General features: G+C 37.5%; 1 protein-coding gene across 1 annotated transcript in view; it reads left to right on the top strand.

Annotated features, from left to right (window-relative positions):
* CDKAL1 (CDK5 regulatory subunit associated protein 1 like 1) overlaps nt 1–26890 on the top strand; it is a 412746-nt gene that overhangs the window by 107482 nt on the left and 278374 nt on the right. Inside the window, exon 6 of the mRNA XM_027676037.1 lies at nt 19719–19815. Within this exon, the coding sequence (XP_027531838.1) occupies nt 19719–19815 (97 nt within the window). The remainder of the gene's footprint in view (nt 1–19718; nt 19816–26890) is intronic.

Below are 26890 nucleotides of genomic sequence, written 5' to 3'. Positions count from 1 at the left end.
ACTCTAAATGAATGCGTGAAATACAGCCTGGTTTTGTTGTTAGTGTGGAGGATGACTTCCCTGCTCTCCAGGAAGTAATGTTATATTACTAGTTGCATTTTTAACTTATTTTACATTACTAAATGCCACAGTGATAGTAAATCAGCAATAATCCATTGCATACCTATGCTGAGTTTTGTAGTATTTTAATATATGTCTGGAGGGAATTTTATGTACAGCTGTTGAAATATATTATTTCCTCAAATATTTTGTTTGAGACAGAGAAAACTTGTGATCTTTCTGCTTGTGTATTTTTAAAGTGGTTAGCAACTGCTTGTTCTGGCTTTTGGCATTAAGATGAAAGCTTACGATGGTGCTCTGTAAAGGTGGAAACCATCCTCAGGTTCTTTTGGAAGATCATTTAGGACGTCAGCCTTTACAGCACTATAAATCAGTTGCCTTGAGTCATCCCAGATTGTCAATCTGGTGGGAATGGATTCCAGTAGCGCTTGTGAAACTTGAGGGCAGGTTGACAGATCTTGTTAAGCATTGGTAAATCACTAAACATGTCCTGTAATGTATTTACCCCCTCACATCTTGCTTTCTTGGCCCTTCTTCTTTACATCCTTGCTGCTCTACTCATCCCTGTATCACCTGCTGCTTCTGCCTCATACTGGCTCACCCAGTATGATGCCCTCTGTTTTCCTGTTCTTGGCCTGGCACATCTGACTGCTGGTCATGGCTGGCAGGCCAGATTCCTGTCAACATACTCTTAGATTTATTTATTTATGTATTTTTTTAATAATGCTCCCCTCTTCATCTGCCTCCAAGAACAAAATCTTAGGAAAATACAGTGCACAAGAACCTTGGTCTAAATGGACACTTCTCTGACACGGAGTACTGAGTATTCCTTGTGCAGTGTTTCTTTCCTCTTTGTACCTGGCACACTAACAATAAGAATAAGTTCGATTAGCCTTCTAGCTATGCCAACCAACCAAGAAGTGAAACAGTAAAATGGGGAACTTCCAGCAAAAGTGTCTGAACTAATCTTCAAAGCGTTCTTTGGAAATCCTCATGCAATCTCTGCTGTTGGGAATGGGGAGCAAAGAGAAAAGACAACACAGAATGACTGACTTGAAGTGCTGAAGTCTTTTTAAATATGGATTTTTGATGAAAAATGGTTGAATGAGAGGTCCCCTCTGAGCTTAAGCTTTCATTTAATAAATCAAGTAGACTGTTACTTTTTATTGAATAGTTACCTCATCTTTATTGAAGTCAGCATAACAAATAACTTGGAGTAAAAATGGGATGCTTGAGATGGTCTTTTATCCAGCTACTTGCACATGTGCTGCAATTATGTGTTTTGTTTTCTATCAGTAGTCCTTGATTAATTTAGAGCAATAACTTTTTTGGAGGGAAGATCAGGCTTTTTGTTCTTTCATCCTTTTATTCCTTCAGTTTAAAAGTGGATGAAATGTTTCAAGAGTTGGAATGGAGATCAGATATGTTAACAGATATGCTGTTGACCTAGGTAGGTTAAAGAATTCACAGTAAAGACTTCAGGTATAATAATTCTTCTTTTACTGCCCCTTCAGTCCACTTCAGTGTCTGTATAGATTTGTACTGCCATTAAGAAGTGGATAATAACTAACCAGATAGGTATGAGGAGATTTAGTATTTAAAAGAACACTAGAAAATTTAAGTGAAAGGTATTGTGTACTACCTAGACATATTCTCTTTCCACTGGAAAAGGAATATTTTAATTGTCTTGGTGTTTGTCTCCCTCCCTCCCCATTTTTTTCAGGATGTTGCAGTTATAAAAGACGCTGTTGCAGAAGGTACTTGGTAGCTATCCATGTAGATTGTAACTCTGTGTACAGAAACTAAGGTCTTCATTTGTATTGCTTGCTTACTGATGGGTTTTTGTTTGTCAGTTCTAAGACTATTTTAACAGGAAGGAGAACATGTGAGAAGGACACAAGTTAGATAAAGTAGGTGCCCTCAGTTAGTGCAGGAGGAGTTCAAGGTCTCTTAAATTTACCTAATAAACTAAAGATAATAAATCAGATTATACTGTGTTCAACAACATATTAAACATGCAAATACATGACCTCTTATTTTGTTTTACCATTTGAGGCTGATCTCAGAACTTTTTCCCTGAGGCTACCTAATGTATCTGGTACTGTTGAGAGGGCGTCTGACGGATAATGGTTTTGTTTTCATAAAAGATTTTACAAAGTACTCTTCTACTCCACATTGTAACTTTATTCTTGGTTTATCTATAGTCCGATAAAAGGGTTCCTATCTCAAAGTGAGTTTCACGTGTAAACACTGCCAAGTCTGAGCTGGAAAGCAGCATTCCAGCAGCTGTCCACCCCTGCAGACAAGGTATGGAATTGCCCCAATCCATGTTACTACTGTAAATTGCCAAACTGCTTAACAGGGACAAATCCACCTTGTTGTGAAACAAGGAATTCTGACCTAAGTGAATTATTCATCCAAGACCCCATCCATCAGAGCCCAATAAAAGCTTCACCTTTTGAGATCTCAGCTCTAAACCAAATTTACATAAATTAGTTTCTACAACAGTCCAATCCTGATGTATCACAAGTCTTGGGGAAAAAACAAATGCTGAAAATTTGCATTCAGAATAAAAAACCTATTGATTGTTAGTTGTTTATAAGATCTTTCTGACGAACTAGAAATTCTTATTTCAGCTTCTGCCTTGTCTTGTGGTATTACTCAGGTACTTCACATACAATACTTTTTAGAAAGCGGATAATATATTTGTGTAAAGAAGTTACTTCCCCCCCTCACTTTTTGACTGTTTACGCTCATGAAAGGATGTGTGTGCATAATAAATACTGCAAAAAGAAAATTTCTAGTATCTGGTATGTTTTATTCAAGAACAATGGAAAGAGTACTTGCAAGGGCATGTAGTGACAGGACAAGGGGCAATGGCTTTAAACTGAAAGAGAGTAAGTTTAGAATAGATGTTAGGAAGAAATTATGTACTGTGAGGATGGTGAGGCACTAGAACAGGTTGCCAATAGTAGTTGTGGATGCCACATCCCTGGAAGTTCAAGGCCAGATTGGCTGGGGTTCTGAGCAGCCTGGTGTAGTGGAAGTTGTCCCTGCCCATGGCAGGGGAGATTGGGACTAGATGATCTTTAAGGTCCCTTCCAACTCAAACCATTCTATAACTAAATCTTTATACAGGCCATTAATTGTTCTTTCATGTGATAATATCTTCATGTTTCCCTACAATCCTGAACTCAATTTAATTCTTATTTAGTGAGCAATACTTATTAGTGAATCTCAACTGTTTTGCGAGCTTTAGGAGCTTTTGTTTTGATATTGATGTCTTCCAATAGCAGAGTTCAAGATCAAATGTTGTCTTTCATAACCATAGTTCATCTGTGTGTCTGTCATCTAGTGACTGTCACGAGTCTTTAGCCTATTCAGCGCATTCATTTTATTGCAAATACTGCTTTGATAGAAGTGATGCCAATTTTTCCAAAGGCTCACATGTACAAGAGTTAGACTTCTGTTTTATGCTGACAGGCTTTGTAGCTTTTATGTCTTTCGCTTCAGAAAAAATCACTCTATCTGAGATCTTTGTGAAAGTAGTGGTGTCTGAGACCCTGCATCAGTAACCCCAGACTTCTGAAAGTATAGCATGAACTTATGATGTTCAGACAGTTGATGGTTGGTAATTGCCCTCCTCTAGGAGAGGTTGTTGATTCTTTAGAATACAGAGTCATAAATGTTGTGTTAGCCATTTGAGTATGTTAAATCATTATTGGAAACTGTGGTTTGGGATAACAGAATTTAAAAAAAGATGAACTTTTTCTATTGGGACTTACCTGTGATAATTTCAAGTTTTGTATGTTTTTTGTTACAGCAGGTAATTAGAAACTTTACTGCTCTGCTGCTTCTTGTTGCTGCAGGTGGTACTTAAAATACTTGATATCACACAGTGGTGTTTGTGTTTCTTGTGAAATGGTTTAGTGTCTTTGGATTATTTTTTAAACAACACTTGATAGATGTGCATTGGAAACAGTTGGGAAGATTCAGCTGCTTAAGTTCTTGGGCACATAATTTTTAAGGCAAAAATCAGATTTTTCTTGAAAGCAAGTGACTTGTTAAATAGCTGGAAAACAGCTACTGAACTATCAGTCTTTAATATCATTAGTTTTGTTCTTTACCAAGAGCACTTCTATTTTTTAAGCTTGGAGAAAGAGTAATTTCCTCAGCTTCCTAAAGACAGAGGTTTTCTTCTGTCCCCAAGTAAAACCATGATCTGTGATGTTACAAGAATTTCTGAAATTCATACCGTATGATCATATGATTTTACTCTGAGATAGTTCTTTTATTGAATTTCCTAAGACCTTCACTATTTTCATGCCATTATCATAGTGATGATTTTCAGTAAAACTGGGAAGCTCTCCTTCCCTCCCCTGCTACCCTCCCACTATCAGGGGCGAGGAGTCCCTGTCAGTAGTAACTTCTACTTCACTCTTCCAGGAAGCCTGTTGGTAAGCAAAGATGTATCTTGCTCCCACACGTCATAGCTCATCCACCCCCTCATTGATTAGCTTTTACTGGGAATGCAAACAAACTGGTTTTGCTATTTTTATATGCAACAGATGGGGAACTTCTGCTGGAGTGAGATTTACTTGACAAATAGAAGTTCAGTGTAACAAGGTGCCTTCCTACGCAACTATTTGTCTCTCTGACCTGTTGGACTGTTCATCTGGTTTCCAAACTGAACAGTGTTTTTCAGAAAAATTAAAAAACATCACATTTAAGTATGTCTGTATTTTTACCATAGAAATTTTTCTACCTGAAAGGAGTTGATAGTTATTTTTGAACTGACTGTGTCAGGGAAAGATGAAATCATAAATGGTTTTCAAACTGATAGTTTGATAAGGATTAGGGACTGTATGAAGCTGATTATCTTCATGGGAATTATCTCAGTGAAAAATGTGTTTAACATTTGGGAAGAACTAAAGAAACCAGTAAAATTGCCTGAGAAGAAAAATTTAGACTACATTGAGATTTATGTGGGAATTGTTCCTTAGCTAGTCCACAATTCCGTAATCAAGAAGGGTGGGAAATGTGGAATAAAGGTCTAATCAGGTGATGTTAAGGCAGTGTTTTTAGATATCCATAGGAAAGTGGAAAATGTTACAAGATACAGGTTACATAATCTAGAATTTTGGCAAATAACTAATGTTATTAAGGGAATATATATGGTGGGGAGCTCTAAGATTAAGAGGAAGGCTATGCACGCTAGAACTAAAAAGAAACATTCTACCAATTTTGAAGTGGTAGTAAGAATGTATATCTATGATATATCTTTAGTGTATCCTATACAAATTTATACAAAGCATATATATCTGCTAGCTTTTTAAAATGCCATAACTGTGGTAGTAATTCATGGGTGTTAAATCTAACAAATCTGCAATGCTAAGAAAGTTCCATTAGACCAGGGGAAAGCTAATATTGGGTTAATAACAAAAGAAACAGTAACAACAGGAAGAGTATGATGCTCTAGATTGTTGATTTAATCTGAAGCTCTCTTTGACCTAGAGAGAACTGTATGCTAGGCAAAAGATACGAGAGCATAGTTTATAGTTCATAGAGGAAACTATTGTTGATAATCATGAAAAAAGCATCCAGTGTTGTTTGGACTTGTACAGAACTGCCAGTCTTATATTTGTGCTCTTTCTGGAATATTGACTGGTGGTCATGTGGCAGGTGGAGTTCTGCATTTATAGAAGGAAGGGTATGTGTAGCTGGGGAGTCTTGAGAGCAACAAGAGGGAGAATATAGGCTTTCAGACAGCTCCCATGCACTTTCTGTGGTACAAATAGGAATTGAAGTGCATGATTGGATAAATTCTGGAAGATGATGCCTAGATAGAGACCAACTAGAGACCATAGCCCCAGCAATGGTTTCTCTAATTTAGCACTGTGTGACTTCCTCTTCTAGTAACAGTCAGCAAAATCTGTTTTGGAGAAAACATTGATATCTTGAACAGTTTCAACTCATCCATCCCTTTTATTATGTCCAGTTTGGCAGAAAGAAAAATTGTAGTAAAAATTAAAACATTTTGTGCTGTATTGATCAGTAGTAAATCCAATATACGTATTTCAAATTCTCTAATGTTAGGATGTGGAATACCAATAAAACAGGAATGAAACATATAATTAAACTGTATAGTAAGTTGAAAATGTTGCCCATTTTGATGTCAAGATCAAGTGCACATAGTTTAGAGTACAGAACATGAAATTAAGGAGTTGGCTTTTTAAAATTTATAACTTTTGAGAGTTATGTGCAAGCTCTCAAATTATTCATGTACTTTCAGAGCTTGAGCAGTCCTATTGAACATTATAACTCATTGTCAACACCACTCATGCTCTGGTTTTGTGTTTTAAAATTGATAAAACCAATGTATGAATAGTAAAATATTTATCTGCTTTTTCTCCTGGGTTACTTTTTAAAGCAAAGGTTGTTAGCGGCACAGTTTGAGAGAAGTTTCCTGCAGCAAATAATTCTTTTCTAGTTTTGTGTTTTCTAATTTGGTGTCTCTATTATTGGCATTGTGATTTTTGTGGTATTGATGACATTTCAAACTGGAGGGAAACACATTTCATCTCAGTGTTATTTTAGCTACAACTATTTCCATAGAGAGGAATGAGTATGGTAGTGTAGTATCTCTTTAAGCTAACCTTGCTTTACACGTAGGGTATTGACTTGGCCTGCCTAATTCCTGTCAGAGGAAAGACATTCTTACAATATAACATCTGATAGCTTTTTCAGAAAGTGGCAAATACTGGCAGAAATAAATTGATATATATTGTGAACAGAGGCAGAAAGTAAGAGCAATTTTTGGTACGCTCTTGGGAGTAGTGAGGGAGAATGTAGCTATAACAACATTTTAAGGAGAGTGCATGGGGAATGAGCGCTCTTCTGAAGGTCATCAGAGTAGATCTGGCCTTCACTTGACCCATGATCAGGGCACACAACAGGGTAAGAGCTCTAATTTGAGGAGAAAAAAAAAAAGAAAAAAAAGATAAGTGTGCAGTGCAGCACTGTCTAGCTGTATGTAAAGGGGATTGTTAAAACCAGCTCAGGAACCTAAGATGTTTGCTCCTTCCTGTTTTATACTTTTAAATCTAAGATGCCCTAAAAAAAAAATCATATTGAACTGCTGGTTAAAAAAATCATGTTGAACTGCTGGTTATAGCAATGCAGAACTTACCTTTTAATTCTGTAATTCTGTAGTGTATTTTGAAGTATGCATGTAATGTATTTAAATTCATGCATACTGTCCCTTACTGAAGAATTAACCTGCCTTCTGCTGATATAGGTAGGCCTATTTCATACAGATACGGAGTTTTGTATCATCTTAAATAAGACTAGCACAGACTTTTCTCTCCTGAATGCTAGGGAAACACGGAGTGTGTTGTCTGCTAGCAAGAAATGTGAAAAGGTGATGAATGGGGCTCAGATTTTGAAGGGCCCTTCAGGGAGCGTAGTACTCAGTTTCCCAGTTTGAGCTTTATTCAAAAGAAAAGTTCTGACTTCCTTTGGCACCTGTTTAAAGACAGATTTCTGCTTGATGACAGGCGAAGATCTTCCTGTGTATGTATACTGTTCAGAGAAAAAGGCTCAATTGCCTATTTAATACTTTGAATCTTTGTATATAGGCTATGGTAGGAAAAAAACATGATGTTTATTAATGAAGTAGTATTTCAAAGAAAACATATTATACGCTTAGTGCAATCAGAATCTGAAACCTGTACTTGAGTTTCTATGAAAATTTAGAAGAAAGACATGCGAAATCTTTTAGAGCAAATTTCAAAGGCATAAGTTGTGCAGTTAGCAATTCTCCCATCCTCTCAAATTCTGCAGTGTTTGAGAACCGTAGAACAGAATTTCTTTGAAACTGCTGGTAGGAGCAGAGGGTTTTCTTTTCCAAAGTTGCAAAGAAGGATGACAATTTCCAGTGAGATTCAGTTGAATTCTGAGCTAAGTGAGCTTAATGCAGAGCACTGCATTATTTAGTATAGTTTCCTGGTGTGAGGTGTCTTGAAGTCTGCGAAGATGTATGTTGTATTAAAAATGGAAATGAATTAAAAATACGCACTCGTTGCATAGGAAATGCTGTTTGAGCAATTTGTATTTCTTAAAGTTGTGTAAAGGTTGATATCATCATTGTTATGAACTGTTTGTATGTTACAGACAGACTTGAATGTTACAACTTTGGTATGAATTTACTATGTGTCTGAAGTCCAGGGAGGGAGCTTTGACATCAAGGGCCTTTTTCATCAGAGCCTTAACAGCATGAATCCGTTGCACAAGGAAAGTTTGCAAGCTCCATGTGCAGGTGGAGTCTGCCTCCATTTCCTGTCCTGATCTGTGGGTGATCGCTCATCAGAAATGGGACTGAGGAAAAGGTTAAAGATGATTACAGAAACTTTATCTTTAAAACACCTAGCTCATTTTGCATAGGACTTGTGAAATAACCTTTAAAAATGATTCATTGCTCTCATGATAGATTATTATCTCTAAAAAGCCACTGATCAATAATGTACTGCAATGAGGCCCTTCTCCTGACCTTCCTGATCACTGGAATGGGTGATAAAACTGTGAAATCCTGGTGAGGTGTTATATGTGATTTACTGTGCTCAAGTACTTACTACTGCTGGTTATATGCTGCATACTTAGTGCTGTGCAGTGTTAGAGCCTGCCTGTTCTTCAAAAATAGAATATTTCATCTATGTCTATGTACAGGTAAAGGGTTGCTATAAAAATGGTGGTATGAATCTGTTAGAATTAAAGTTTATGGGAAATGTGGAGGAAAAAAAAGGAAATAGAGCTTTGGGAGTAAAGTAGTTGTCGTCATGTGCCTATATTTATATTCAATCCACACTGGATTGCTGTTTGTTAGAAATTAAGACAGAAACTAACCTTTTTTCTTAGAATCCTTTAAATTGTTCTGTCCTTTCAGATGTGCACGTGACCTAAAACTTTCATGAACCCATGCATTTATTATTATCCTTATGAAATGCCTGGCAGTGTATTAAACTTGTACAATATCATCTATTGTGAAAAGTACTAGAATAATATCTTGGTTATTTTAGGAAACATTCTTAGGCAAGCTAATATGCTTAGAGAAATTACCCCTTCAGCTCTGATAGAAGTTACAATTTTTAGCTCTTTAAATAATATATTTTGAACTAGATTTAGATGTCTAAACTGGTAATTTCTCTGAGCTACTTCTAGGACTTGTCTCTTTCTCTTCCTTCTCTCAGCAACCCCTCTGCAAATGTTTTCCCAACCATACACATCAAAAAGCCTAAGCCAGGATGGATGGACGGTGCTGCGTAAATTGTTAGCAATGAACAGATGTAGCTACTCTGATCAGTCCCACCTCACAGTGGGAGTGCACTAAAACCATTTTACACTGCTTGATGCACTTTTGAGCTTCCTGCTTTCTAATAGCATCTTCTCTCTTCCCCTGCTTAAGCATCAGTGACAACAACTGAGTGGAGAATTTTTCCAGCCATGTACAAGCAAAAGCATAGTGCAGTCGTCGTTCAAGTCACCCAAGAATTTTTGTTTCGTTTTTGATAATGTGATTAAAAATGCCTGAATAGAAAAAGAAAAAAAAATCATTTTTCTTCAGAAGCACACTCTTGAATCTATACATGTAACTACAGACTCAGCTTCAGTCTAAGGAAATAGAATAGTAATATCTGTTCAGTTTGTATTGTACTGTGTAGTGCAACGCTCTTCTAAAGCGTCAAGTTAAAACAGTGTAGGAGTTTGTTGCTTTCAGGAACTGTGGTGAATTTGCGTGCGTGTAGAAAGCACTAAGATGTTTTACCAACACAGAAACCTTTTTTTTTTTTTTTTTTTTAAAAAAGAAACCATACAAGCAAATGCATATGTCAAAATGTAGTCTATGGAGAATTGTTTAGACCTTTACCATTCTTTTAGATGTAGTACGAAACAACAAGAAATTAAAGATATCAATGAAGAGTTAGTTATCATAACTTCATAATCTCCTGAAATAAGGCTGATGGCTAAGTAGCCTGTTGCAAAGATTTGAGATGTATGGTGAAGACCAAGAAACATGAACCAACGCTTATGAATTGGTCTCAGTTGTGAAAAAGTAATACCTGAGCAGGAGGTTGAGGGGAGGCATTTATTACTCTTTACTTGGCGGGGCTTCACCTGGATTACTGTGTTTTTAGCGTAGCAGAGGCAGTTGAGGGATACAAGGAGACTGGAGCAGGTCCATTGCAGAACTACTGAAATGGTCAGGCTGTCATGAGTTTGGCACGTAGGAATCTAGTGAATAATCTAATAGTAGTCTGTAATTACTTGAAAGACAACTGCAAAGATTATGGAACCAAGTTCTTCTTGATTTGCAGGAAGACATAAGTGACAGCAAGTTTCCCAGCCTTGACTGGGTAATGGAGTCCATTTGTGAGTGGGAGGTTAGGCCAGGTGGCCTCTAGAAGTCTTTTCCAATCTACCTTTCCCTGATTTTATAAAAATGAGGTTGAACAGAGAGGATAAGAGACAGAATACTGTATAGTTTGTTACTTCTATTGCTATTCAGATATTATGATCAGGTCTCATCTCTTTAGATTAGGAAGAGCTTACTGGTCTTTATTGGAAGAATTTAGTTAAAACAAGCAAACAGAGGTTAATAAAAATGTGATGCAGTGCAATTTGGACAGAATAAAAGTTCCAGTATTTAGGACCTAAACCTCTTTTTTTTTTTCTTTCTGCTCTGTTCTTCGTCACTTGTTTCTGTTTCATCACACTGTGCTATACACCTTATCTGTGTCATATTTCCTGACAAAAACTAGGCACAGTATGGCTGCTCACAAAGTATTTCCATAAGGGAAAAAGTATATGCAGCTTAATGTTTTGAAAAATTACTTTGTTGAATTTTTTTTCCTCTTTCTTGTTGGATAACTTCTGACAGTCTTCTGTGCACATAAGATGAAAACTACATTTAGTGGCTCTTAAGAAGTTATTTTTCCTTTTTTCGTGTAGTAGTTGTAGCCACCTATTTCTGAGGAACAAGAAGCCTTGATGGTCAGAATTTTGGCTGCCCCTCAGGTCTGTGGTTTTCTTTCTCAGCTGCCCTGGAGGAGTTCAAGAGAAAATGAGTTGGCTGTTAGCTCCTTTGTTATCCTTGACTTTTTATCACAATGTTCCATGTCAGACACACCATAGAATCCTGCAGGGGTTTCTATTCTGCTGACTCAATAAAACAATACTGTCAGTGTCATGTACTGTTCTGTGTGTTTAGTCCATGTAAATTCTGCTTCCATTTTCTGGATTTTTCACTGTCCTCACCTTATAGAAAAAAAAGTCCTGGTGTGTTATACCTACCAAAAATGTTAGAAAAGTACTTATAATAGCTTCTAGAACAGCAACCTCTCTTGATGATCCTTTTAAAATTTTGTAGGTAGTCTGTTACTGAGAGTCATCCTACACCTTTGGGGGGGAAAAAATGGATTATTTAATTTTCATTCAAAACTAATTTCATTTTTTAGCCATTGTATCAACAAGGTTTTATATTACAACAATTGGCTATGCATACGTGTAACTTGAAGCCTGCCTGGACTTTGAACCTGAGAAGCAGTGTAGTATTTCACAAATTAATTAGAATCATTATTTTATGCCCTAAACTGCACTTCTTTTATTTTTAAAGGGATGAATAGAACTAAGAGGGGGAAGATTGGGAAGGTAAAGTAGAATAAATGGTCAGTTAACTAAACACAAAGACGACATACGACACAAATACTACAATAGAATATTGTTGTTCCTACAGGAATGTGTGTAGAAAGAACAGAGGTATGGTTGAGTGGGCTATATAAAAGTTCACTGTAATGATTTTGACTTCCATTTCTTTAATCTGTCAGAAGTTTAATGTCCCTTTCCAAGTGAATTTATGTGAGATTTTCTTTCTCTGGTTTTGAGACAAGTATATCTTTAAACAGTTCATCTATATATGCAAAAATAAATTCAGAATAGGATTAAATTTTCACATTTAAAGGGGGAGAATGAAGTGTTGTTTTTTTGAAGTAGTAGAAGGAATGTGAAAATGCTTGCACTTGGAGGAAAATAATGGAAGAAGGCAAAGAGAAAAAGACAAAATTACTGCTATAGCTTTGGAGCTATTTCTACTTCTTCTGAAAACTCTCTTGCCATTGTTATTTCTTAGATCCTTGCTGAAGAAAGACTAACATGAAACTGGAGATGTAGAAAGAAAGTGAAATATTTTTAAAACCTTACTACAACTTGTCATCTATGTGATAAAGGACATAAGGCTTCAAGGATATGCAAAAAATGGTAAATGTTTTTTTAAGGCAATTCCAGTTTTTGCCACCTGCAGCACTTCCCTGGGGTGTGGCTGCCAGCAGCCTCTGCGTTTGCAAGACCAAGTAAGCAGAACTTCAGTATATGTGTTACTCTGTGCCTCAAAGAAGTTCAAGACCCATGCTGTCAGCAGAGAGCTGAAGATCAGAACTCAAAGGAGGGAGGAAGAAAACACAGTAGTGTTCCTACCAATAATATGCTTAAAAAGAAAAGTCATAAACCCCAAAATTTGTAGAAGAATGGTAGGAGCCTAAACAGTTGCAAAATATTGCAGAAAGAAATTGCTTCTCAATGTTTTAGCAAATATCTTCTATAAAGCATGAATGTCACCTGTGTTAGCCAGTGAAGGTTTGTCACTGTCTAACAAGTCCTGGCAGACTGTACTGTTCACTTGACTAGAGCTGGGGGAGGTTTGAACCGGTGAGTGGGTGTGTTGGCACCTGGTCTGATACCTCCCTTAACAGAGCCTGTTTAACAGTCTTGAGAGGACAAATGCTGTTTCTAGTATTTTCTGTTGAATGACAAGGTCCCTCGATCTTTTAAATAAACAGAAAAAGAAAAAAACCCACTTTCCAATAATAAGGAAAAAAATAATTTAAAACGTATATGGTTTTTAGCCAACAAGTAAAAATCTTTTCGCCGCCAGCAAAGACAAAATTTTTTAAGGAGCAGGTTGTAATTAAGTACACTTTGCTTTTAAAAACTTTTTTTTTTGTTGTAAGGCTGATAATTTCTAATTATAGTGTTTGCAGATTTGCTTTCAAATGATGGTCTATTGATTTTTTAAAATCTGCTTTTTTTTAATCATCTTGGAGGGACAGGAACTGACCTGTTTGCCTAGCCTGACCAAAGGCTGTCCTGGAATTTTCTGTCATGTTGGTCAATTCAGCCTTGCTTGGGGCTACAAAAATTACCAGCCTGAGCCAAGGTGAGATTTATGATATATTCCTTCATCTCATCTTCTTCCTTAGTATATTCTGGTCTGCTTTTTCAATTTCAGAAAATCTTTATACTTTTAATTTGAAAGCTTTGCAGGAAAAAAAGGCCATCATTACCACTAAAATATTATATTTGTTTGAGTAATGACTGCCCAGGAATAGCTCTTGCATCTTTAATTGCTGCCTGTAAAGTTACATTTACAGAAAATTGGAGTAAAATTCGCGCACAGATTTGACTGCATCTAGTATTTCAAATCAGTTTGCCTTTTGCAGACAAAGCTGCAGTCACTTCACTTACATGCCAGGTAGCTGGATGAAAACAAGTTTTCATTCCTCTCAGAAACTTAGGGAATAATTTGGTATGTAGCATGAGAGTGTTGAACTTATTCTCAGAGCTGACATTTCACCTTCTATGAAAAGCTCTGCTAGGGGAGGATATTTTTGTACTTTTATTTATTTATTTTTGCTTGTAGCTCATCTTTACAATCTCAGGTTGGAGTTTGATGGGGCAAGCATTTTTTTCTTTTTGAAGTATTTTCAAGTATTTGAAGTATTTTCAGAGAAGACATGCTTACTTTTGTCAGAGGGAGGACTTGCAACTTATTTTCTCCCCAGAGTATTTGCATGTTACCCGATGGTTTTTGCCAAAGGAGACAAGTTCAGTGAGTGCAGCATGGTAACTAAGATGGTTGCTTTGCTGCAGCCTGGTCCTCTAAGAGCAATTCAGTAAACTCCAATAATCAACATAAGCATCCTCAAATAAACTTTGCATTTTCACATGCCTCGCAGACAAATTACAGTAATTCTTTGGGGGGTCTGGAAGTGTACAAGGGAACTGACAGACCTAAGTAGACTCGAGTGGTTCTGCTCTGATTAGTAATGTTGATGAGCTTCCCTCAGGTTTCCCACAGGCCTTTGTCTGTGGGGCTGTCCCTAACCTTGAAAGCAGAACATGTATGAGTTTCCTACATCCTTTTTGCTTTCTGTTCACCCACACTGCTCATCATATTGTGACCTCAGAGGTTTTACAAGACTTGTCAAACTCACCATAGATGAAACAAGTGTTCCCATGTCCTTCTCTTTTTCTGTTTCCTTCCTAACAGCTTTCCCTTGACCTCCTTTTTGGCCCTGCTGCACCCCTTCTCCCATGAGATAACTTAATGGAATAAAATGGTTAAAACCCCCCAAACTTGGCTCAATAGGTTTCTTCTATATCAGTGAGTTAAATGGGGCCCTGGAAGGCCCAGTGAGCTCTAGAGCTCGGAACAGAGATACCAGATGGCCAGCACTGAAAAAGAGGAGAGGTTGAAGGTGGAGAAAGGTAGGAGCAGCAACAGCAGACAGAGAGGATGGGATGCAAGCCTTTGGATACTAATGAGGCATTAGATTGGCTCAAAGCCTGTAAAGCTACGATTTAAGTTGCGATTTGTAATTTTTCAAACAGAAAATAACCGTGTGATTTTATGGACTTTCAGCAATGTATTCCAAATGCTATACAGGCACCATCTTTTCATTCCAGGGGTGTTGTGCTCTCTTTAAAACCTGTGGCTTTCTGCTGATAAATTCAGCAGATGAGACGGTTGGAAGATCTTTCACATATTTGCATCTTTAGCCAAATAGCATTTCGTTTTCCCCAGAGACATCACAACACCGTTTCTGCAGGGAAGTAGTATCTCCTCAATTTTACTTTTTATAACGTTTGGCAACCTGATCTCATCATATACCCAGCTAATACTGCATTCAGCTAGAGCTGCTGTAGCAGAACTTTTTCATGTATACTAATATTTCTTTGGGCATTTCTAGACACAAACGTCCCGTTGATTTATGGCTTCACACCTTTCTAAAATACCTGTTAAGGAGTGTTGTATATTTTGTGTAATAGGAGGCCCTGACAATGGCATGAATAGACTACTCTGATGCATTGCACAGTTCAGTTTAACTATTCACGTTATGTGAAAGTTACTGGGTTTGTGCAGGTACAACAATGAGGAGATGAGTACTGGGTTTGATAGGGATAGTTCATTGGTGTAAAAACTTACTCGAGAGTATGATCAGTTGTTATCTCCTGGATTCAGGTTGAAATAATTCCTTTTTCATTTCAGACAACAAAATTATTTCTTGCTGTACTTTAGCGTTAGAAATAGTTCCTCTTATTATTTTTAAACATTTCCCAACTACTAGCAATGCAAAGCTTAACAAACTCACTGTAAAGCACATTCCCCCTTATTTTATTGCTTTTGCTGAAAATTCCACTCTTCTCTTATTTGTATTTGACTGTTACCTGTCTTGCTGCCAGCAGCCTTCTGCTTGCTCATTGTTTATACACTTCATCATTACTTAATTCCACCAACAATGGGTTTTGGAGGAAAGAAATTGGGGATTGTAGGCATAATATTTGGTTTCACATATCTGGTACTAGAGCAGCACTTTACAAATTGCCTGTTTCATGCTGACCAGTCTGTAGTTTGTCAGCTTGCCTCACTGCAGACCAGACTGCTTTTAATTTCAGAGGCCTGCTAAGCCTTCCTGTGCAGCTGGAATACTTTGGTGGGTGGTAGTGATGGCTCTCTGAAAGCTATGAGTTACTCACTTAATAGTTCACTTAATAGTTAATTAAGTCACTCACTTAATTAGTGTCCAGTGGGCAGCTCTGCTTATGGAAGTGAGCAGGTGAGTAGTGGTAATCTGGCTTCTCTTGTCTCTCTCCAGAGAAGAGCAAGTTATCAATTACTTTCAATGTCACAGATTGTCTTCTGTTGAACTTGGCCCATCTTCTCTGCTTCCACTTTTTTATTGCCTTCCTCAGATTTGAACCTCAGGGAAAGGTCCCTAACTTTTTATTGTGGTGGTTCAACCTGAGTAGCTGTATGAGTCATGAAAAAGTGGAACAGCTTCCTACACTGGCTGCCATGGTATCCAGCGCTGTTACTGTACACACAGTGCAGATGTACCAAACACTTATGGGGTGCTTTTTTTGAGGATGACAGGTGTTTCTTTATTTTTGTCATATTACTGGCCAAATTTTCTTGGAGCTTGAAAACTAAAAAGTAGAGGATCAATGCAACAACATGCTACGTAAAATTGTGAGCAGAATGTTCCAGTTTGAGCAGGTTCCTAACAGCGTAAATGAAAGTGCACATAAGCAAGGCAGGAATTCTCTAGTTACATTCTTAAGTTTGCTTTGTAAAAACCAGAATAAATTGAACGTATTTCATTACGTCTGATAGTACAATTATAGTTGCAGTGGCTGTTTCTATGCCATGGAATATAATCTGTGATTTTATATGAGTCCTCTACTGTATGCAGTACTTCATGCCCCTGTTGTTTCTCACTTGTTTTTTGTTCCCCACCCATTACTTAGGAAGTAGCTTGAATAATTCCTTTATTAAAAAAATAATTGCTCTAATTGAATTTCTATTCAGATGTATATCTTGCAAGTAGTTTTTTAGAGAAGAGTGTATTTCTAAAAGATGTTTCCTGAATCAATTAAATTGAAAGTTCAAGGTAAGGTTCATGTAACTGAAAAATATAAAGGGTTCTAAAAGAGAAGATGTCTTTATTCATGCCACCTACCAGATTCCATGAGGTATTGTTCTCATTACTATTCATGTTCTGAAGGGATAAAGGCTCTTCTAATACAGTTCTTGTGCTAACTAGATTTCCAAAGAATAATTTTTGTAGACTTTTGTTAATACGAACAGGGCTTATTAAACAATATTAAAAGGAAGTGACAATATAGTAGTGGAATGCATATTGTGAGAAGTGGTTTCTTGAAAATGAGGCAAAAAAATTCATAATTTCCTTACAAGGGTTTTTCATTTATGATGGTTTTCATGTATTGTATGGTGTATTATGGATGTAATGAAAATTGGCTATGATTGAAAATTTAGTTCTGGCATTTCCACTTAATTGCATTTTAAAGGAAAAAATCTCAATGTACAAAATTCTTTATTCTGTAGAGACCTGTACAACTTTAAAAAAGTTAAATGCAGGCAATGCTTATTATGAAGAATATTCAGTTTAACTTTTCCCCCCTAGCTCTAGTTATAGTCCCAGAAGATATGGCAAAATGTTAAAGCTGTGAAATAACATTAAAATGCCATTTAATGTGTCAGGGGAAACTTTGTTTATTTTTTTTTCTCCGATAAAAAGACTTGAATAAAAGCTTTTTCTTCTGTAGTGCTCACAGGTTTTCAAGTAGATGGAGACGGCTGTTGCTAGCAGCAGATTATACCAGATGCTGAGTTGCCTAGGGACATGTGCTTTGTTTGCTGGAGACAGGGGTTATTGTCTTGCCTCCAGGCACTAGACTGAGTCTGTAAAACTATATAAGTAGTGATTTTTATCCTTTGAGTTAGTGGAGTGTCACATGGTGCTATGTGACATTTTTAGGTAATACATGAAGTACATTTTTTTGTGTGTGTGTGGGGGTTTGTTTGTTTGTTTGTTTGTTGTTGTTTTTTTTTTTCATGGGTATGTAGTAGGTAACCTCCATTGAAGTATTGCAAAACCCTTAAATATTTACCACTGAAAGAAAAGAGGGATTGCAGACTTTGGAGACATGTTGCTACCTAAGACATGTTCCATGCCTAAGAAGAATACTAAATTAGCATTTCATCATAGTTGTTCATCCACAGAAATATGAGTAAGAAAGAGATGAAATAAAATTTGCAGTTATATTATACACCTTGACATGCAAGTAGAGGACCAGTGAGGTTCTGTATGATGGATGTTTGAAGATTTCCTGGAAGTCCACTAAAACAAAATCGGATACTTTATAGAGATTTGCTGCATTTATATTGGATATGAGGCAATAGCCATAATCCATTTTCTTGTTATTTTACACTTGTGTTTGTATAGGATATTTATTTTTTTCCTTTAAAATACTTCATTTTAGTGCAGCAGCCACAACGAGGTATTTGGCAAAATGGCCTGTGATCTCCTTTATTATTACAATTTGTGTATTATTGTGAGATTTCATTTTGAGCGATAATTTGTAAATAGATTTGTTCGTGAGTGTAAAGTGAAAACTGTGAGTAGCGTAACTGTGTGTGGTACTAGTCTGTTTTGAGTTTGGGGTTTTTTGTGGTTGGTTTTTTTTGTTTGTTTTGTTTTGGTGTTTGTTTTTCTTTTGTTGAACTTGCCTTTGCTGAGGACCTACAGATACTCATGTAGCATCCATGTGCTTGTTGAACATCACTTTCAGCTTGGAGACAGCTCAACCAAGCTGAAGAGTATAAAATTGTCTAAGTAATTGTGTCTTTTGGATAATTTTTCTAAAAAGTGTTATGACGTGTCGTAGCCTATTCCAACATAACAGTAAACACTTCATGAATTCATACATTGCTGGAGAAAATATGGATTTACAAGGTTCCAGTTTGACAGAAGTCTGTCGGGAGATTGTGCTACAACATGCAACTGTGAAAGATCGTTCTTGGAGCAACCCCGTAATATGTTAGACCTAGCAAGTCTGGTAAAATTATTCAGTGCTTCTCTTCTTTAATGTTTTGCACATTATAATGCAGTAGTCATGTTGGGTTAATGTGCTAATGGATGATCTTCAAAGTTAACAAACATAAGCAGGTTCTGCATCTCAGTGTTTTTTATGTAGCCATTAGTTCTGTTCAGGGCTTCCATTACTTCCAAGGCTTGATATTCAGTGTTGAATTCAAAATGAGTCAAAATGTTACTAATGAAGTGAACAGTGTTAACCATTTAATCTTAGAGTTTTGGTTTCCTACTTGATGCTAAGGTAGCATCGAAGCTAAGGAGTTATGTAAGTTAATATCCAGACAAATGCTTCTCTGCCAGAGGCAAGCACTTAAGGTTTGAAAGTGCTCAATATGCTTAAATGCTTAAATGTTTCTAAGTAACTGTGTATTTTAAAGTAAATAAACATTTTAAGTGAACATCAGAAGACTGATGTAACTGGTAAATTCTGACTGGTACTACATAAATGGATCTGTTCTGAGCTAGAGCTTCCTGTCTGCGTAGGCTGTCCCTTGCATTCTGTGTAACTTTTCTTGAATCAAGGGTTAATATCTCTGCCCCATATTTCTTGACCAGTTTCTCTGCTGTCATTGTGGCAAATAAAGGTTAACTGAACTTTCAAGATTGTATTTTTGTCCAAGATACGCAGTGGTTATGTTCTCTGTAGATACTCCCCGAACTGAACCGTGAGTGCTGTAGCCTGAGAGCTTCATATAGAGTTTTTTGGTGTGTTGATTTGTTTGGTTTCTGAGGTTCAAACATGTACAAGTTGCTTCTGATTTTGAAATGTTTTCGCTGCAGTTGCTTTTCTGTGTCACATGCATAATATGACTACTTTGAAGTTGAAAATGATAATTTTCAAAAACTATTAACACACTGTTTGTCCTTCTTTAGGAAAGCCCAAGAAGGGAAGAAGAAAGTCGTTGTAGCAGGCTGTGTGCCACAAGCCCAACCTCGTCAGGACTACCTGAAAGGCTTGAGTATTATAGGGGTAGGTATCTTTGTAAATTAAGAACCAAAGTTTTTCATAAATGTTTTCAATTGGTCAATGTCAATATATAGACTTCATTGCCTTTCTCTTGGAAAAAACAGCAGAGAAGCTTTCTGCCATCCCCACCCCCATTAATCTTCTTGCGTTATACAACGCTTAAACCTTCCTTCATCTGAGGTGATTTACTTTGTTTGTGGCATGAGAAAGAAATGGATGCTGTTGTTGGAACTGAGTTCCAGTGCCCTTTATAGCCTGAAAATTTCAAGGCTTCATCCAGGATAAGATGTCAATTACTATATTCTTAAAAATATCACAGTTTATTTGCTTTAAGACAAGCCTTAAGACCTTAGTTAAAATCAGTGGATGAAGTGTGGGAGACAGGAGCATATAAATTACATGGACAGCTGAGGGTTTGGTGGTTGTTTTTTTACTTCATACCATTAAGAAGAACAATTTTGTTTCAATTTGAGGCAGTCTGAAGAGTTAAATCCACTGATAACTGGGTTGTTAAACAGTTACCAAACATTACCTTGAAAAGGTAAGCAGAGAGCTTTGACTTCATTCAATTAGTCATGTGCCTTTAGTGTTTTTATGCAGTACTACTGTATTTTGAATCACCTTTGTAAAATAGTAATGAAAATAGTAATGAAAATCTGGGAGTCAGAGCATAAGTTCACAAAGATTCTTCATTGTTCAAGCCTTTAATTGTTTGTTTAAGCCTTCTAGTTGTAAAAGGCATGTTTGAGTTGAAGCAGTGTGTGAGCATTACAGTGAAGTTGTCCTGTGTTGTGTCAAGTCAGAGCAGATGACCATGCAGCCTTGTCTCTATGTTAAAAACGTAAAGAGATCAGTGTGTTTCCACATCAATATAATGAATTTTGCTTGAAACTAGGATTTTATAGGAACAACAACAAAAATGTTCCAAAGCAGTGGGTGAGCAGTTGGCTCACAGGTAGAACACAGAGGCTAATAGTGAATGGGGTAACATCAAGCTGGTGACCTGTCACTAGTGGGGTTCCACAGGGCCTCCATCTCAGGCCCTGTGCTCTTCAACATCTTCATAAATGACTTGGATGCAGGACTGGAAGGGATACTAACCAAGTTTGAAGATGACACAAAACTAGGAGCAGCTGTTGACTCCCTTGAAGGCAGGGAGACCCTGCAGAGAGACCTCGACAAATGAGAGGACTGGGCAACCACCAACCATATGAAGTTCAACAAGGGAAAGTGCTGGATTCTGCCCCTGAGATGGGGCAACCCTGGATGTCCGTACAGACTGGGGAATGAGATGCTGGAAAGCAGTGCCATGGAAAGGGACCTGGGGGTCCTGGTCGATGGCAAGTTGAATATGAGTCAGCAGTGCCCTGGCAGCCAGGAGGGCCAACTGTGTCCTGGGGGGAATCGGACAAAGCATCGCCAGCCAGTCGAGGGAGGGAATTGTCCCACTCTGCTCTGCACTGTTATGGCCTCACCTTGAATACTGTGTGCAGTTTTGGTCACAGCAATATAAGAAAGATATTAAGCTCTTAGAGAGCATCCAAAGGAGGGCAACAAAGATGGTGAAGGGCCTTGAGGGGAAGCTATATGAGGAGCGGCTGAGGTCACTTGGTGTGTTCAGCCTGGAGAAGAGGAGACTGAGGGGAGACCTCATTGCAGTCTACAACTTCCTCGTGAGAGGAAGAGGAGGAGCAGGCACTGATCTCTTCTCTGTGGTGACCAGTGACAAGACCCCAGGGAATGGCCTGAAGTTGTGTCAGGGGAGGCTTAGGTTGGATATTAGAAAGAGGTTCTTGACCCAGAGGGTGGTTGGGTACTAGAAAAGGCTTCCTGAAGAAGTGGTCACAGCCCCAAGCCTGACAGAGTTCAAGAAGCATTTGGATGATACTCTCAGGTGTGACTCTTGGCGATGGTTCTGTACAAGGCCAGAGTTGGACTCAATCCTTGTGGGTCCCTTCCAACTCAGCATATTCTGTGATTCTGTGAAGCTTTCTCTTTCATTAGAAGATCATACAAGATGTAGTTGTTCATAGTAATTTAGAAGTAAAATAAGTTTGTTTGTAATTAGGAAAAAGATAGCTTCATTAACTGATTTATTCCAATGCTTTATGAAGATTGACTTTGTGCTATTCCAATTTTTAATTACTGCTGTCACTCAAAATGTTGTATCCCTCATTTTTTATCCAGCTGCCACTTTCAGCTATGTTTATTTCTACAAATTAACTCAGGACCCAGAAATTATATTCAGAGGCTGTTGCTATTTGGTATAGAGTAAATTACATTAATGGTTACAGTTTACTGAAGAAGCAAGCTTTCCATTTGAATCTGAAGTCTTACTTTATACAAATATGTGCAAGAGAACTGGGTGCTCTGTCATCTCCAAGACTGACTAATTAAGTGTAACTTACTCTGTGCTGAAGGACAGGAAAAACAAAAATTGGTGAATGAATTTCCTTTTGGCTCAGAGGCGACATAGTTATGTGATCTATAATTGGTTGTTTTAGTGAATATAGTGATATCTACACTTATGAAGACAGGAAAAAAAAAAGAGTGAGTCATTATCCTTTGACCAAGACTGTAATTTGATATTTCAGTTTTGATGAATTTAACTTAGAAAAAATTGAGGGACCCGAAGCTTGAGGGGTTTTTTTAACAATTTTTTTCTTTCCTTTTTTTTTTTTTAAGTTTCCTCTTAGGTAACATGCAATTTCTGAAAATTAACCTGTTTATCTTCATTTTGATGCCTAAAACCAGTGTTTAGTGAAAAATATTTGTAATTTTGTATTTATTACAGAAAGATTTCTGTTGGGAATTTAAGTTGTGAATGCGGTGTTTCTAAGTACTTTGTAGCTAGACCTGAAAATTATGAAATATCGTCTTCACAATAAGGACAGTTTTCTCACTGTCATTGCTGTGGTAAAACTTATTGTACTTAAAGTAAAAGATCTTTCAGCTCAGAAAGGTCTTAAACTTGAGGTATAACTATTAACAGAAGCAAAGCTAAGAGCAGCTATTATCAACATTTTCAGTTTGTATATTTAATATTTTCTTCTGATTTTGCAAAGAGTGTGTGTGAGGGAGTGACTGTATTTAAAGGATAAAAGTTGTCTTACTGTTTCAAAATATTTTTGAAAGGCAGTTTTGACAGAATAAAGAAATAGAAAATGTTCTGTTGGCAGTAGGATATTGATTCTACTTTAAAATTTTAAACGTTAAGAGTACAGTTTTGCAAGTCTTGCTTTAATACCAGGTTGGTCTCATCTTCAACTTGGCTGAGACATAGATGATTTATTGTTGTTTATGTAAGTTCTGCTATTTTTTGTGTTTTTTCCTGTTCTTTTTAATATAATTTATTTTAAAAAACAGTGTTGTCTGAGAATGTGGTTATTTACCAGCAATTATAACTCCCTTGGGGTGGCTTTCTGAAGGCAGAGTGTGTCAGAGGGCTCTTCTGCTTCTCTTGTTATAATGGAGAAGGAAGTTGCAATATAACTACCAGAGAAATTCTAGTAAGTCAGGGTTTGTTTTGGTCTGCATTTGAGAATTACAGAATTTAGTTTCCACTGTTCTTATTACTTGATTTGAACAGAAATAAAGGAAGGGCAAGTTCATATCCTTGTTATCATTTCTGATGTTATTGTGCTTTTGTGGTGGTGGGTTTTTTGTTTGTTTGGTTTGGTTTTGGGGGGTTTTTGTTTGTTTGTTTGTTTTGTTTTGTTTTTTTAAGCATTGCTGCTTTTTAAAATAATGTGGGTTGGGGCAAACCATAAGATGACACAAAAGTGGGAGTAGCAAGGTGAGGGAACTGTTTTAACATGGCAAGGTGAAGGAGCTGTTTTCTGAAATGGGAAAACTCTTGGTGGTAATAAACCTGCCAAGGGTGAGGTGAAAAGTACATGAAACATGTAATGATGCATTACAGAGGTTCACAGACATTTACCCTCAGGTGGTTTCCAAACCTCACTCCTTTGTGTTTGCGGTGTACCCACTTCAAATGTAAGCTCCCGTATGGCAAAGAGAAATCAGCTCTCAGAGTTGTCCCTCACTTTTCATTTTAAGTTGCCAAGTTTGGAGGGGATCATTGGGAAAGGGAAAGGAGGGACAAGGGGAAATGAAAGATGTAGCTGACAGTCTATGTTTTAGGACTCGTGAATGGATGTAGGTAGTTGTAGTGTTTCCTCACTTCCCGAGTTGCATGCAAGGACATGCAAAACCCTTATTCCCAGTAATAAGTTGAGCCATTGGAATGGGATGAGATATTTTATTTCATTGACATTTGTCTGGAGTTTTAAGGTATTCAATGTCCAAACGATGCTGTGTTGGAAACCCTGCCTAGTTTACTGGTCTTAATGTGCTTCATAAGCCCCATGTATCTGTACTTTGAAATCATCGAACTTGCAGTACAGACTGAAAGCGTGGGGCCTAATGCACATGTGTATTCCATTAAAGGCATACAGTAGCTCCGCAGATGAGTGAATCCTGAATGAGAACATCAACTCCAATTCTTCTTCCTTCCCCGTCTTTCCCAATGTCACATGTAGCATCAAAGACCTATCACCTTCTGCCATACACCCATCACCCAAGGGAAGAATTTCAGTCCGTTCTTTCATCCGCATAAAATCACAAAAACAATCCAGTGTTGCCAAGGCTGTAACCCCCTCTTTGCTGCTACTCTCCAAGTCAGAAGGTGCAGGTCCTGTGCATGGTAGAGTTATTCTAGGCTCTTTGGCCAAGTTGAGCTTGAAGCCACTGCTTCCAGGTGAAATATATAGCCATGAAAAGCTCTCTGTCAAGGCTCCTTGCATTCCCCTGACCACCAAATAACCCTTTTCCTGGCAGTTCTACTCTGTAAGGCAAGCTTTAGGTATTTTATTTTTCATATCCGGTTTGAAACTCAGGAGTCTGAGTAGCAGGAGTGCTGAACACTCCCAGTAGCAGCGCCTAACACTAGGGGCACTGCTGTAAAATAGTTCAGTATAAGAAATGCTAAGTGCATGACAAAAAACAGGCACTTTATTTCTCAAGCTTTACATATGTAATTGGTATACACTTTTAAATTTAATGTACCTTAGTTCTCCATTTGTAAAACCCTCCAGTGAGCAGAGCTTTAGCAGCACCATTGTGAAAGAAAATCAGTGTAACCTTATCAAGATGCTAAATGTCTGGACATCTCTACTGCTTGGTATTTCTGTGGTTCAGTTCATACAAGTTTCAGTCATGTTTGCAAAACAGAGATAGTAATACTTGCCTACCTTGCAGTGTTTGTAAAGTCAAACTGCATTCGAGATTGCAAGCCTGTCTGCTGCCCTTAAACCAGAGCCTTGCATAAATGCAAATATCCAATGTGTACTTCATGAAAGACAAATTTGATGGAATTTTATTTTGAATGATTTGAATTGGCAGAACTTCTTGGAAGGCATGCTGAAAGCCTGGTGACAGGTACACACTGTTCTTCTGTAACTTACAGCCAAGAATGATTTCATACAAATTTCTAGCCCAGTCAGTACCTCTCAGCTGGTCAGCTCTGGCTTTTGAATTCCCATGTTGATATTCAGATAGGACACTCGAACCTGGAAAGTCAGAAAAGAATGTCAGTGAAGCACCTGCTTTTAAACTGAAAAGTGGACATGCAAATAGAAACTATTCATTTCTACAGCAGTTACACACTGTCCCATGAATCAAAAGGTGTAGGAATTAATTTAGATAAGGATTATCCTTCAACTGTGTCAGTGTTTAGCAATGAAAATTAGTTGTTTATGTGCTTCTCTTGGCTAGTCTACTTCCCTTTAACATTTGTGTAGATTCTACTCTCAAAATACCTCGTAAACCAGAGTATTGCCCATTACTATGGTCAGTATTGTCAGCAAGGTTTTAAACACAGATGTTATGCCTCTGAAGTCAGCATGGCTAGTCACATGCCTTTTGAAGTTATGTATTAAGGCCTGGATTTATGCTGCCTAAGTGCTGTAATTTGAGAGTCTGTTTTGCTCAGCTCTCTTTATGGTCAATGAAGATAATTATCTCTAAAATAATTTAGATTTTTAGAAGATCTGAAGTGCCTTTTGAAGCCATGTATTTCCCTTTTACTGACTTTAGAGAGGGGATAGGCCGAGTAGTTTTTTATCATCCGACATTTGACAGAGCTGCCTAAACAAGGTGAGATGAAGCTGAGAGTTGGTGAACTGGAGTTAAAATCTTTATGATTACGAATAGCGGGTTTTGGTAACCTAAGACTGATTATTTTATCTATGTAGTAACCATTTTGTTTCTTATCTATGTCAGTGAGAATCAAAGATGTGTAGGGTTTTTCCTAGAAAAGAAAAAAAAGATTGTTTTACTTCAAGTAGTTATGTATAGATATGTATGCTTATTCCTAGAGTGTTCATACTGGATCTTAGGAAAAATTTCTTCACCGCCATGGTGGTGGGCTTTGCAGTGCTGGATTAATGGTTGGACTTGATGATTGGAAAGGTCTCTGCCAACCTAAAGTATTCTATGATTCTTAAGCAGCTGGGTGCTGGTGATGTTTTCTTCAGCAGTAGCCTCATGCTGTGCAAACAAGCTGCTGCTCCCTCCTTATTGTGGGCACCTTGTCCTCAGTTTCTCTCAACTATTGCCTAAGGATTCTTTGTTTTGCAGTGTTTTTTTCAATAAACATTTCTACTCTAATAAATATTTCTGGCCTTCTTCACTCTCTTCAAGATCTTTCTGATACTTGATGTGCTTAGACGTTGCTTGTGTTACCCCTGAGAAATTTCCCTCTTTGGGAAACTCAGTCACTGTACCAAGAGAAGGGCAGTTGAAGGAGGCTCTAGGAGTAATTTCTTGTTGTCACTGTCCTGTCAATGTGAGAGAAGCTTTAACCTTCACAACTTCTAGTGAAAGATATTCTCTTTCATGCTGAAAGGAAGCAGGCCTGGGGAGCAATTGTATTCACTCTGAGGGAGGATCATGGAGCAGGCTGGTTGTGATGAAGATCCAGCTGCCACTTTTAACCAGTGATGGTAACTGTTTAAGCAGCCTTGAGAGCTGAGACTCATCAGAGGGTGAAACCACAGACTTTTTGGCCAAAACAGAC

Source organism: Neopelma chrysocephalum, unplaced genomic scaffold (assembly GCF_003984885.1).
Source record: "Neopelma chrysocephalum unplaced genomic scaffold, ASM398488v2 Primary Assembly neopelma1_26, whole genome shotgun sequence".
Taxonomy (NCBI): Eukaryota; Metazoa; Chordata; class Aves; order Passeriformes; family Pipridae; genus Neopelma; species Neopelma chrysocephalum.
Note: the sequence above shows the minus strand (reverse complement) of the source record. Positions and strands in the feature narration are given on the sequence as shown.